The following is a 14,226-nucleotide window of genomic DNA, read 5'->3' as shown; positions in this document are numbered from 1 at the left end:
AGTATCGACTAGATACACTCCTGTACTTGGTATAATTACAGTGAATGTTTATTATTGCAAATTAGTCCCTAAATAAAATAGTAAACATACAAGAAAACTTGTTTTTCAGTAGTAAGTAAACAAACAAAGACTCCTAATTAGTCTGCTGACGTATGCAGTAACATATTTTGTCATTTATACACCTATTATTTTGTCTACATTATGAGGGACGAATGGTAGAAAATGAATTATTAATCTACTTGTTCATTTACTTTTAATATCTGCTTACCTTCTGTTTTAACATGTTCTATCTACACTTCTGTTAAAATATAATGATCACTTATTCCTCTCTTCTTTGATACTTTACATTAGTTTTGGATGATACCACAAATGTGCGTATCGATCCGATACCAAGTAGCTACAGGATCATACATTGTTCATAATTTAAGTCCTCATGTGTCCAGGGACGAATTTCCTGAGTTTATAAACATAATATAAATAACAAAAAAAAAACTAAAAAAGTTTGTGATGCTAAAATATATTGATATAATACAGTAGTAGTAGTAGTATCGACTAGATACGCTCCTGCACTTGGTATCATTACAGTGGATGTCAGGTGTAGATCCACCCATGGCATTTGTTTACATTGTGACGCCGGTGAGCAACGGTGTGTAGTGAAGCATGTTTAACTATTCCACTTAATTTTTCGCCATGGAGGCGAGGATTAGGAAGTTAGAAGTAGCTAAAACACTGCAGACTGCGGATAGACGTTAGCCATGTCTTAAAGCAGCTCTTCCTGAGGGTGTTTCCGTGTTATATTCACTTTTATCTTTACTTTTTAAGCCAAAATGTATCCATTCTCCCTTTTCTGTCTATAAACTTTTGTCTGCTTGTAAGTTCGCCGTGATTGTGCGGTACTTTTTAGAGGCGGTATAGTACCGAATATGATTCATTACAACCTTAGTTGCTACGTTCTGTAAGCAAATGCTGCAGAACATAGCAAACCACTAAAAAGACAGCAACATTTATCTTGCCAAAGTAAGGTCATAAGACACAATGTAAAATGACAAAACACTCAAACATAAAATAAATAAAAAAATATTGGTTTACTATTAATATTATTATTTATTATAAATATATAAATAGGAATGTCTCCTGTGAGCGAAGTCTTTCTAAACTTAACGTATTTCCTGGCAGCACACCCGCAGTATGGCATCTGAATAACAGCTCAGCGTTGCCATGGCACCAAGTAACATCAAATGGATCCTTGGTCCTGCTGCACGTCACCCTTTCAGCCCAGGGCGACTACAGCTGCTATGACAACCGCGGGCTCCTCCTCCACGCCGTCAAACTCCGGCTGGGCCGTAAGTGTCGTCGTGTCTTGCCTGTGCTCATTAAGCATTTCATTCAGCAACCCTGCAGCATTTTAGTCACTTTAATACTTTATTCAATGTTTTTTTTTTTACTTGATTTTGGCTATTTCTGTTTAATTCACTTGCCATCTTTTGTTATTCTTCACTCATTTATAACTATAGATTTGTTCTTGTTAAAACACTTTAGTCCTCAAGAGGAAACTGGCCTACACTTCCTGTGACTGTCTCAAACAGGAAATGTCTCCCTACGAGTCCTTCCTTTTGAGGGACAAGGTGCAAGATGATCGGAGTTTTAACATATTATTGGAGGACCCCGTTTCATACTCGTAGTTTTTTAACTGATGTGGACGTTAGTGCTTACATTATGCATTTGGAACTACCTCTGACTCCTTTTTTATCAGATCCTCCGGGGCTGCTGAGCATTTCCTGTCGACTTCCTAATCACACTTACATTAGCTGCTCCTGGGCGGAATCTGTAAATACCTCACTTCCAGTCCAGTACAATGCCTCCTTCAGGTAAAGCCCGATTATTGCAACCGAAGACTTTTATCTTTATCTTTGCCACATGCACATTCACTGTACAAACATACATATACTGTACACATACAGTACATATACAATCACTGTATAAACATACATATATACATTCACTGTACATACATACATATACACATACATTCACTGTACATACATACATATACACATACATGTGAAGTGAAGTGAATTATATTTATATAGCGCTTTTCTCTAGTGACTCAAAGCGCTTTACATAGTGAAAACCAATATCTATATTACATTTAAACCAGTGTGGGGGACACTGGGAGCAGGTGGGTAAAGTGTCTTGCTCAAGGACACAATGGCAGTGACTAGGATGGCGGAAGCGGGAATCGAACCTACAACCCTCTATTTGCTGGCACGACCACTCTACCAACCGAGCTATACCGCCCATATACATTCACTGTACTAACATACATATATACATACATTCACTGTAAAAACATACATATACACATATATGTACATATACATTCACTGTACAAACATACATGTACTGTACATATACAAGTACATCTACATACGGACACTCATGTATATAATTACGTTTCATCAAACATGTATTGACGTTGTTGCCCTAGGGGAAAGTGGGTAACACACGGCACACTGACAAAGCTTAAAGGGGAACATAATCACAATTTCAAAAGGGTTAAAAACAATAAAAATCAGTTCCCAGTGGCTTGTTGTATTTTTTGAATTTTTTTTCAAAATTTTACCGGTCTCGGAATATCCCTAAATAAAGCTTTAAAGTGCCTTATTTTCGACTCTCTGCGAAGACACTGGCCATTTCCCTGTGACGTCACACAGTGCTGCCAATGCAAACAAATAATGGGAATACCACAGCAAGATATAGCGACATTAGCTCGGATTCAAACTCGGATTTCAGCGACTTAAGCGATTCAACAGATTACGCATGTATTGAAACAGATGGTTGGAGTATGAAAATATTGAAGAAGAAACTGAAGCTTTTGAGTGAATAGCTATTGACGCTATTCATAGCCATAGCATGGCCGAATAGCTGCGTTAGCATCGCCGGTAAAATGTGCGGACCAAACGATCAGGACTTTCGCATCTTTTGACACTGGAGCAACTTAAATCCGTCGATTGGTAAGTGATTTTTTCGGATTAAAAGTGGGTGGAAGGAAACGTAATATAGTTGCAAATGCATCTACAGGTTATCCATACATCTCTGTGCCATGTCTGCTTTAGCACCGCCGGTAAATAGCATGTTAGCATCGATTAGCGTAGCATGTTAGCATCGATTAGCTGGCCGTCAACATCAACAAAACTCACCTTTGTGATTTCGTTGACTATCGTTACAAATGCATTTGCAGGTTATCCATACATCTCTGTGCCATGTCTGCTTTAGCACCGCCGGTAAAATGTGGAGACACTCTGGCACATTCAATGGGGGTCTGGTGGCAGACACTTTCGCATCTTCAGGCCAGTGGTGCAACTTGAATCCCTCCCTGTTAGTGTTGTTACACCCTCGGACAACACACCGTCGAGGCATGATGTCTCCAAGGTTCCAAAAAATAGTCAAAAAAACGGAAAATAACAGAGCTGAGACCCGGTGTTTGTAATGTGTTGAAAATGAAAATGGTGGGTGTGTTACCTCGGCGACGTCACATTCTGACGTCATCGCCTCCAACCCGATAAACAGAAAGGTGTTTAATTCGCCAAAATTCACGCATTTAGAGTTCGGCAATCGGTTAAAAAAATAGATGGTCTTTTTTCTGCACCATCAAGGTATATATTGACGCTTACATAGGTTTGGTGATAATGTTCCCCTTTAACCTATTGTTACTATAACAATCTATAAGGTTAATATAGTTGGCTTCTCTTTTTTCCCCTCCATTTATCTGCTGTCTTTTGTATTTCAAGTTATCATTACATATCTGCATTTTTGCATTTGAACAACTGTATTGTTGATAATAGAGATAATTATTGTTAATATTAATTATCAATATAGTGATATTTCTATTGGCATTTGTATTGATCCATTTGTAATGTAATAATGCTCATTGTCATTTCTGTGTTATTAATGTTTATTTCACTAACTGCTTCTTTGCTATCACTTTTACCATCATATTTGTACATATCCTATTAGCTGATGCTGTTATTTTGTTGTTGATGTTGTGATTGTTGTGTTTGTTATTGTTGTCTCTCTGTCTTATCCCCCTCTTGTCCCCACAATTTCCCCCTCCGTCTTCCTTTTTTCTCTTTCTATACCCTCCTGCTCCGGCCCGGCTAAAAAAAACAACACAAAAAAAAAAAAAAAAACCCTTGTCTTGTATGAGTGTTTTGGAGTAAATGTAAATTTTAAACATGTGTTTTTTCTTCTTCAAGGGGCACCGATCAGGAGTGGCAGCCATGCCTCATGGACACTGTCCACCAGAACTGTTATGTTGATCACCCAGCCTTCTGGCAGACCATTCACACCCTCAGAATTACCGCCACCAACGCCCTCGGGTCTGAGACGACGTTTGCCCGGTTTAAGTTAGACAAGCTCTGTAAGGAAACCTTTTGAGGAGACATTGAAATATTTTTGTCCTCATCCACTTTCAGTACTGCTTTATATAACTCATGTTATCCAGATGTCCTTTACACAGTAAAAAAACAAGCATTTTGGGGCACATGTGATTTTTACTACAGGTAATAGATAGATAGTACTTTGATTCCTTCAGGAGAGTTCCCTCAGGAAAATGCAAAATTGTTTCAGACTCTTATTCTCTACATTCAGACATGCTTATTTCCACGTTGAAAGATTTTGATCTACATTCAAAACACTTACTTGTGTTCCAGATCATTTGTATTGGATATGCTTTTGCGTAAAGTCTGCCCGACAGTCAATTTTAGAACCTGTTTTTTGGTTTCTGCCTGCAAGATTCTAGAGGCGTTCCCAGATTGCAAATGGAACCACGCCCCACCGTCTGCAAAAGTATCATAATTTATCTCTTGAAAATGTTTCAATTTTGATCTTGCTATTTTTTTCCAAACCCGGTCACAACATTAGGTAGACCTGCATACTGGCCGATTAATTAAGACCTATATACTGTATACACAGTACAGGCCAAAAATTTTGACATACCTTCTCATTCAATGCGTTGTCTTTATTTTCATGACTATTTATATTGTAGATTGTGAACATGTGGAGTTATGTACTTAACAAAAAAAGGTGAAATAACTGAAAACATGTTTTATATTCTATCCATCCATCCATTTCCTACCGCTTATTCCCTTTGGGGTTCGGGGGCCACTGATGCCTATCTCAGCTACAATCGAGCAGAAAGCGGGGTACACCCTGAACAAGTCGCCACCTCATCGCAGGGCCAACACAGATTGACAGACAACATTCACACACTAGGGACCATTTAATGTTGCCAATCAACCTATCCCCAGGTGCATGTCTTTGGAGGTGGTAGGAAGCCGGAGTACCCGGAGGGAGCCCACGCAGTCACGAGGAGGACATGCAAACTCCACACAAAAAGATCCCGAGGCTGGGATTGAACCCTGACTACTCCGGACCTAGTTTCTTCAAAATAGCCACCCTTTGCCACCCTTTTTGAGCTTCAAGTTTTCACTTCACAGGTGTGCTTGAAGCTCATTGAAAGAGTTTGCAAAGCAGTAATCAGAGCAAAGGGTGGCCATTTTGAAGAACCTTGAATACAAAACATGTTTTCAGTTATTTCACCTTTTTTGATAACCGTTTATAGTTTTGATGTGATCATCTACAATGTAAATAGTCATGAAAATAAAGAAAACACCTTGAATAAGTAGCGGGTGTGTCCAAACCTGTACTATATATATATATATATATATATATATATATATATATATATATATATATATATATATATATTAGGGGTGTAACGGTACACAAAAATTCCGGTTCGGTATGTACCTCGGTTTAGAGGTCACAGTTCCGTTCATTTTCGGTACAGTAAGAAAACAACAAAATATACATTTTTTGGTTATTTATTTACCAAATTTGTAAACAATGGCTTTATCCTTTTAACATTGGGAACACTATAATAATTCTGCCTCAATATGTTGCTCAGATTAAATAAAATGACCAAACTTTTCTTCTACATATAAAAAGTGCAACATTAAACAGTTTCAAGTCAACTCATCATGCTTAATTTATTACAGCATTTGGGAAGCCTGTAGTTGATTTTTATTATGTAAATGTTATATTTGTATCAACATGTGATAGCAGGGACCCTGCCATTCAAAACTAGGCTGCTACATTACTAATGATTCATGTAACAATTGTTGAAAAAATAGCACAATAGCAATAGGAGAGATTATTCATCCCTGAACACCATGGAGTTCATTTAGGCTTTATGATGCACTTACATTATTATATCCACTATCAGAGACAGAAACTCTTCATTTAACATCATGTCGTTTTTTGCTGCTTCAAAAACACCTCAATCAACACTGTCCGTAACACACACGCACACACCGCAAAATGAGCTAATGTTGCGCTAAAAGCTAATTAGCCTTCACCTCAAGCCAGGAATGCGAGTGAGCTGAGCTGCAGTTTGTTTCTAGAAGATCAACGAGCTCATAGTGATGTTAGTAGTAATAGATTTTGAAGTTTTTAGTATAATTTGGGGAGAGTCCGCTGCTCATCTGCTATCTGCTCGACGCTGAAGCGCTGACTAAATGCGCTCTGAATACGCACTGCTGATTGGCTGTTTCCCCCACGGTTGTAACCAATCAGATGGTTTTGTGGGTGGGACAATGCTGGGTGCTGTGTAGGAGACAGAGGCAGAACGGAGCGGAGCAGCTTATTAAGACCTTAGCATAGGCGGCTACTTCATATGTTCGTGTGGAACTTGTTCGGTATTCCTCCGCACCGAACCGAAACTCCCGTACCGAAACGGTTCAATACAAATACACGTACCTTTACACCACTAATATATATATATGTAAAAAAAAAAAAGCTGCTTTTATGTCATTGCATGTTGCATGTGTGTGATGTCATGCACAGGTGAAGACAGGATGACAACAATCCTTTTTTTTTCTCTCTCATAGTTCAAAATAGCGCTTTACTCAAGGTATAAATACGTACTGCAAAACCCCGCAAACAGAAGCATCCAGAACTGCGTGAACCTTATTATTTGATGCTTTGGCTTTGTTTAACATGAGTGTCCAACTTTGTAACATTTACACACCAGAAAAGACACAATTCACCATAAATCCTCCTTGTGTTGATTAATATATTCTCAAAATCGTCTTGCCTTTGTCGTTAATATGTTTTAATGAGCAGAAGATGTATCCTCAATGCATCTTCAGTTTATGTCGTAATTTGCTTTAATATGACACTATTTTTATCCTAAAAACCTCTGGAATTAAAATTTCTAAGAATTATTTTGTAGAAAAAAGCTTCACAATACAAGCACTAGTACATGGCAAAAGCACCAAAATAAAAAAGCAGAAATTCCAAGAAAATGTATCTCTTTCCAGAATGTGTTCAGTTGTTTCTAACACAAATTAAATTCTTCATTTTTTTTTTGTCCTTGCAGTGAAACCTGACCCTCCAGAGTCTGTGTTGGTGAAGGAGGTAGAAGGCCACCCCAAAAAGCTGAATATCTCATGGAACTTTCCTTTCTCTTGGCAGAGAAATGATGCTTTTCCCTTAGTGTTTCACATTAGATACAGACCACATGTATCACTTTACTGGTCCGAGGTCAGTGTCTGTTTCTGTACATACACTAGGGTCTTGAGGAACTATACATTATTTTTACAATTACTAGTCTGTATAAATTATCCTATTTCCCCATTGTTCATTAGACATATAAAGCTTGAGCTGCATATGAAAATAAATTTACTGTAATGTTTGAATGCATCCATTTACTCATTAAAGTTGGATAATTTGGATTTTTACATGCATTGAATGCAGATAAAAAATTGATTATAATACTTAATTGTCATCTCTCTGGTGCTTTTGGTGTCCTTATTCTGTTGTCTTTTCTCTGCCTCTTTACGTCAGGTCTACACAGAAGAGAGTCAGATCGTGATTTTTGACGCGCTGGCTGGCCACCTTCATCAGGTTCAACTCCGAGCCAGGGATGAGGTGGACTCTGAGAGCCAGTGGAGTGATTGGACTCATCTGCTTTTTGCACGACCGTGGGAAGGTTAGAACATTTTTCATTTCTGCAAAAAAAACCGCAACTGTTTTTAAAAAATCAGGCATTGTCATTTGTCAAGCTCCAAATGAATTATGTGCGTTCAGCCAGACTTTGCATAGAATAATGTAGACTCTTTTCTGAAATCATAACAAACTGGAGTAACACATTTCCTGTCCTGTTTGCTACGGTAAACAGATTAACAATCCCTCCAGTTTCATTGCCCTTAGAACTAATTTCTATGTTGGAGTGCAATGACTTTAGAATATTCTTCCATGACAAAGTTCAATGCATTAAAAATGCAATAATTCCCAGTAAAAAAATTGGTACTCTGCAGCCAGTTTGACAACTACAGCTGGCACAATTCATATCTTTCACTGACTAAATAGTCTGGATCAGTGGTCACCAACCTTTTTGTATCTTTTTTTATTATTTTTTTTCTTTGTCATGAAAAAGGGGACGTTTTTGTCATGAAAAAGGGTTTTTTATTTGTGGTTGGTGCACTAATTGTAAGTGTATATTGTGTTTTTTATGTTGATTTAACATTTTTTTTTTTTTTTTTTAATAAAAATGAATAAAAAATTATTCTGGGGCCCAGTACCAATTGGGCCGCGGCCCGGTACTGGTCTAGATCAGTGGTTCTCAACCTTTTTTCAGTGATGTACACCGTGTGAACATTTTTTTGATTCAATTACCCCCTAATAAGAGTAAAGCATTTTTGGTTGAAAAAAAGAGATAAAGAAGTATAATACAGCACTATGTCATCAGTTTCTGATTTATTAAATTGTATAACAGTGCAAAATATTGCTCCTTCTTGAACTTTTTGGGAAAAAAAGATATTGTGAGTGTGAATTATATTTATATAGCGCTTTTCTCAAGTGACTCAAAGCGCTTTACATATACATTTTTATAACATAAAAATAACTGAAAACTTGTTGAAAAATAAACAAGTGATTCAATTATGAATAAAGATTTCTACACATAGAAGTAATCATCAACTTAAAGTGCCCTCTTTGGGGATTGTAATAGAGATCCAGCTGGATTCATGAAGTAAACATTTCTTCACAAAAAAATACATCTTCAATATCAATATTTATGGAACATGTCCACAAAAAAATCTAGCTGTCAACACTTCACAGTTTATGAACTTACATTTAACTTGGAAGTATTATTCAATAAATATATTTTTAAAGGATTTTTGAATTGTTGCTATTTTTAGAAAATATTTTTTTAAAATCTCGCGTACCTCTTGGCATACCTTCAAGTACCCCCAGGGGTACGCGTACCCACATTTGAGAACCACTGGTCTAGATCATACACAGTCCAAGTCAATTGAAATGCGGCCTTGATGAGTTACCCGCTAGAGTTCTAAAACTTTGCTGAGCAGTTTTTTATCTTATCTAGGTAACATCTTACTTTAGACTGGAGCACTTCTAAAGCCCCTAAAAACCATCATCAAGCCCCTCTAAAGAAGAGTAGTCTTAAAGGGGAACATTATCACAATTTCCAAAGGGTTAAAAACAATAAAAATCAGTTCCCAGTGGCTTGTTGTATTTTTTGAATTTTTTTTCAAAATTTTACCGGTCCCAGAATACCCCTAAGTAAAGCTTTAAAGTGCCTTATTTTCGCTATCTTCGAAACCACTATCCATTTCCCTGTGACGTCATACAGGGCTGCCAATACAAACAACATGGCGGTTACCACAGCAAGATATAGCGACATTAGCTCGGATTCAGACTCGGATTTCAGCGGTTTAAGCGATTCAACAGATTCCGCATGTATTGAAACAGATGGTCGGAGTATGGAGGCAGATAGCGAAAATGAAATTGAAGAAGAAATTGAAGCTATTGAGCGAATATAGCTATTGACGCTATTAGGCCATAACGTGGGTGTACCTAATGAAGTGGCCCATGGCATTGGCTGCCTTATTAGCATCGCCGGTAAAATGTGCGGACCAAACGATCAGGACTTTCGCATCTTGTGACACTGGAGCAACTTAAATCCGTTGATTGGTAAGTGTTTGTTTCGCATTAAATATGGGTATGTAGTTTCAAATGTACATACAGCTAGCGTAAATAGCATTTTAGCATCGATTAGCATAGCATGTTAGCATCGATTAGCTGGCAGTCATGAAGTGACCAAATATGTCTGATTAGCACATAAGTCAACAACATCAACAAAACTCACCTTTGTGATTTCGTTGACTTAATCGTTGCAAATGCATCTGCAGGTTATCCATACATCTCTGTGCCATGTCTGTCTTAGCATCGCCGGTCAAATGTGAAGACATTCTGGTACATTCAATGGGGGTCTGGCGGCAGATTTCTTGCCAGTGGTGCAACTTGAATCCCTCCCTGTTAGTGTTGTTACACCCTCCGACAACACACCGACGAGGCATGATGTTTCCAAGGTTCCAAAAAATAGTCGAAAAAACGGAAAATAACAGAGCTGAGACCCGGTGTTTGTAATGTGAAAATGAATATGGCGGGTGTGTTACCTCGGCGACGTCACGTTCTGACGTCATCGCTAAAAGACCGTTAAACAAAAAAGGCGTTTAATTTGCCAAAATTCACCCATTTAGTGTTCGGAAATCGGTTAAAAAAAATACATGGTCTTTTTTCTGCAACATCAAGGTATATATTGACGCTTGCATAGGTTTGGTGATAATGTTCCCCTTTAATGTCACAGGACTGAAAAAAATCATCCCATATCAAACATGCCATTTTTGGGCAAAGTCCTATAGAATGTTGTATACCACCAGCTTAGTGACTTTGTCCTCTCTAACAATGCGTTTGATACCTTCCATTCGGGCTTTAGGCCTTACCACAGCACTGAGACCGCTCCGACAAAGATGACCAGATGCAGGTGTCAGTCTTAGTTTTTCCTTGACCTTGACATACTGTGGCCTGTTGATTCACTTTGTCACTCATGGAACAGATCACTGTAAGGATGCAAGACAATTATTTTCAACTAAACTTTGACAGAACTGAGACCATGGTCTGTGGCCCACAGACGCAAAGAGAAAGTCAGTGACTTTGACTAATCCATTTCTGTGTCTGCAGTAGTTTGAACTACTGAAATGGCCTTCTCAGCGGGCTCTCTAAATGAGCTGTAAAGCTTCTGCTCAAGATCCAGAATGCTGTTACGCAAGTCTTGATTAGACCCAGGAAATATGACCAACTCAGTCCAGTACTTAGGTCACTGCACTGGCTTTCTGTCGGTCAGAAAATAGACTTTAAAACAGCTCTGCTCGTGTACATGGTCCAGCACCAAAGTACTGTTTGTGAACCTTGGGGAGTGGTCTCCTGCTGATGCCGAAACTCTGCATGAAACATTGTTTGGCGACCAATCATTTTTATGCTGCTAAAATCTGGAACGGTCGTCCAGATGATGTGAGGCAGGCCTCAATTTTGGCAACCTTTAAAGCTACGGTCGTGGTCAAAAGTTTACATACCCTTGTAAAGAACATAATGGCTCTCTTGGGTTTCCAATAATTTCTACAACTCAATTTTTTTTGTGATGTAGTGATTGGAGCACATACTTGTTGCTCACAAAAAACATTCATGAAGTTTGCTTCTTTTATAAATTTTTTTGGGCTCTAATGAAAATGTGAGCCATTTTAATATTTGCTTACATGTCCCTTGGCAAGTTTCACTGCAATAAGGCACTTTTGGTAGCCTTTCACCAGCTTCTGCTTGAATTTTTTACCACTCCTCTTGACAAAATTGATGCAGTTCAGCTAAATGTGTTGCTTTTCTGACATGGACTTGTTTCGTTTAAGTCAGGACTTTGGGAAGGCCATTCTAAAACCTTCATTCTAGCCTGATTTAGCCATTCCTTTACCACTTTTGACATGTGTTTGGGGTCATTGTCCTGTTGGAACACCCGACTGCGCCTAAGACCCAACCTCCGGGCTGAAGATTTTAGCTTGTCCTGAAAAATTTGGAGGTTCTCCTCTTTTTTCACTGTCCCATTTACTCTCTGTAAAAATGGTCAATGGTCTGGTCAAAAATTCAAGCAGAAGCTTGCCAAACACATGCCAAAAATGGTAAAGGAATGGCTAAATCAGGCTAGAATGAAGGTTTTAGAATGACCTTACCAAAGTCCTGATTGTCATGATGTGTGGACAATGCTGAAGAAACAAGTCCATGTCAGAAAACCAACACATTTAGCTGAACTGCACCAATTTTGTCCAGAGGAGTGGTCAAAAATTCAAGCAGAAGCTCGTGGATGGCTACCAAAAGCGCCTTATTGCAGTGAAACTTGCCAAAGGACATGTAAGCAAATATTAACATTGCTGTATGTATACTTTTGACCCAGCAGATTTGCTCACATTTTCAGTACACTCATAATAAGACTTAGACTTAGACAAACTTTAATGATCCATCCATCCATCCATCCATTTCCTACCGCTTATTCCCTTTTGGGGTCGCGGGGGGTGCTGGCGCCTATCTCAGCTACAATCGGGCGGAAGGCGGGGTACACCCTGGACAAGTCGCCACCTCATCGCAGGGCCAACACAGATAGACAGACAACATTCACACTCACATTCACACACTAAGGCCAGTTTAGTGTTGCCAATCAACCTATCCCCAGGTGCATGTCTTTGGAAGTGGGAGGAAGCCGGAGTACCCGTAGGGAACCCAGGCATCCACAAGGGAAATTGTTCAAAATAAATTCATAAAAGAAGCAAACTTCATGAAGGTTTTTTGTGAGCAAAAAGTATGTGCTCCAATCATTACGTCACAAATAAATAAGAGTTGTAGAAATGATTGGAAACCCAAGACATCCATGACCTGATGTTCTTTACAAGTCTATGTCAACTTTTGACCACGACTGTAGGTTGAAAACACTTAATTTTTGCTGCACTTATGGCAAGTAAAACTGTTATCTACACTCTTTTAATTCAATTATTTGAATTATTTTTATGTTGATTTTATTTGTATTTATGATTTAATTTTTTTGTTGAATTTATGCATCCCCAAAGCACCTTAAATGGTCCTGCCTCTGAATAGTGCTTTATAAATAAACGTTCCTCGTCTATTGACATCGGGATACATGTGACAGCTGAGCCTTTGATTATAATTAAAGATTTGACATGTTAGTTATTCTCTGTAATTAAAAGAAAGTGTGTAAATATATAGTAGATTTTCTTGTTTATCTTTTTACTTAAAACAGTGTGGTCACTCATGCTTTTTGCGCAAGTTCCCACAAATTCTTCATGAGGACACATCACATTGAGCAACTGTTGGTGTCGACAGCAACATTGACAAATGTGTGTTTGTGTCTTCCCCCTGCAGACTACGTCACATCTGAACCTCCAGAGGATAATTTTTTGGACAACTTTTTTTTTACCAACACAGAGACGGAGACCTCCACTGCAAAGACTCACAGTAAGCTTCTTCAAATGACGCATTCACCATTTACCTTCCTTACCATACACGTGATATAAATGTACTTTAATGTCAATATTGTCATTTAGAATGTCTTTTTAATTAAATTTTTATTTTTGTACATTACAAATGACTTTCCTTCATAAGAGATTATACTTTATCTTGCATACAAGATTTATTTAAAGATTAAAAATACCTGATATTTATGTTGTAGCATGTTACTTGATAATTAGCATTATCTACCATTATTGACAAAATAGCAGGCGTACCTTACTTTTAGAACAAATACCTTGTAAAGTGTCCCCCTCTATCACATATAATACAGTAGACTACACATTTTATAGTTAAGTGGAGGCATGCACGCTTAAAAAAAGTAAAAGTAAACCAGCACCATTCTCAAAAGTCTTATAATGCACTCACTTTTGCAGTAGAAAAATGCATCTGCTAGTGATCAGAGCTACTAAATTTGCCGTGAACCAGATGTGTTCCCATTGTGTCCTCAGTCAGTCAACATCAATCAGTTTCATGCCAGAATATTTTATTTTTGTTCTTCATATGTGGCTTTGTTTAGGTTTGGAGTTGTTTCCACCCTTTGTGTTGTCAATAGTAATATCAACTTTTGCTTATTTAAGGGGAAACTTTTATGATTTGATAATTAAATTGTGATTTAACACACTTCCTTGTCGGGGTTCCCAACCTTTTTGACCTCGGGGCCCAACATTTCCACTACGGAGGGGCCTCGGCCCCACTCAAATTATTTATTTTACTCTTGATTGTAATTTTATACAA

General features: G+C 38.1%; 1 protein-coding gene across 1 annotated transcript in view; it reads left to right on the top strand.

The window, feature by feature from the left end:
* The window catches only part of il11ra (interleukin 11 receptor subunit alpha), a 109,707-nt gene that overhangs the window by 77,779 nt on the left and 17,702 nt on the right, over window positions 1–14,226 (top strand). The window contains exons 4-9 of the mRNA XM_061877008.1: window positions 1,177–1,343; window positions 1,754–1,868; window positions 4,257–4,420; window positions 7,442–7,605; window positions 7,909–8,053; window positions 13,345–13,437. Coding sequence (XP_061732992.1) covers window positions 1,177–1,343; window positions 1,754–1,868; window positions 4,257–4,420; window positions 7,442–7,605; window positions 7,909–8,053; window positions 13,345–13,437 — 848 coding nt within the window. The remainder of the gene's footprint in view (window positions 1–1,176; window positions 1,344–1,753; window positions 1,869–4,256; window positions 4,421–7,441; window positions 7,606–7,908; window positions 8,054–13,344; window positions 13,438–14,226) is intronic.

Source organism: Nerophis ophidion, linkage group LG17 (assembly GCF_033978795.1).
Source record: "Nerophis ophidion isolate RoL-2023_Sa linkage group LG17, RoL_Noph_v1.0, whole genome shotgun sequence".
NCBI classification, from domain to species: Eukaryota; Metazoa; Chordata; class Actinopteri; order Syngnathiformes; family Syngnathidae; genus Nerophis; species Nerophis ophidion.
The sequence above is the reverse complement of the archived record's forward strand: the minus strand, read 5'-3'. Positions and strand labels throughout refer to the sequence as shown.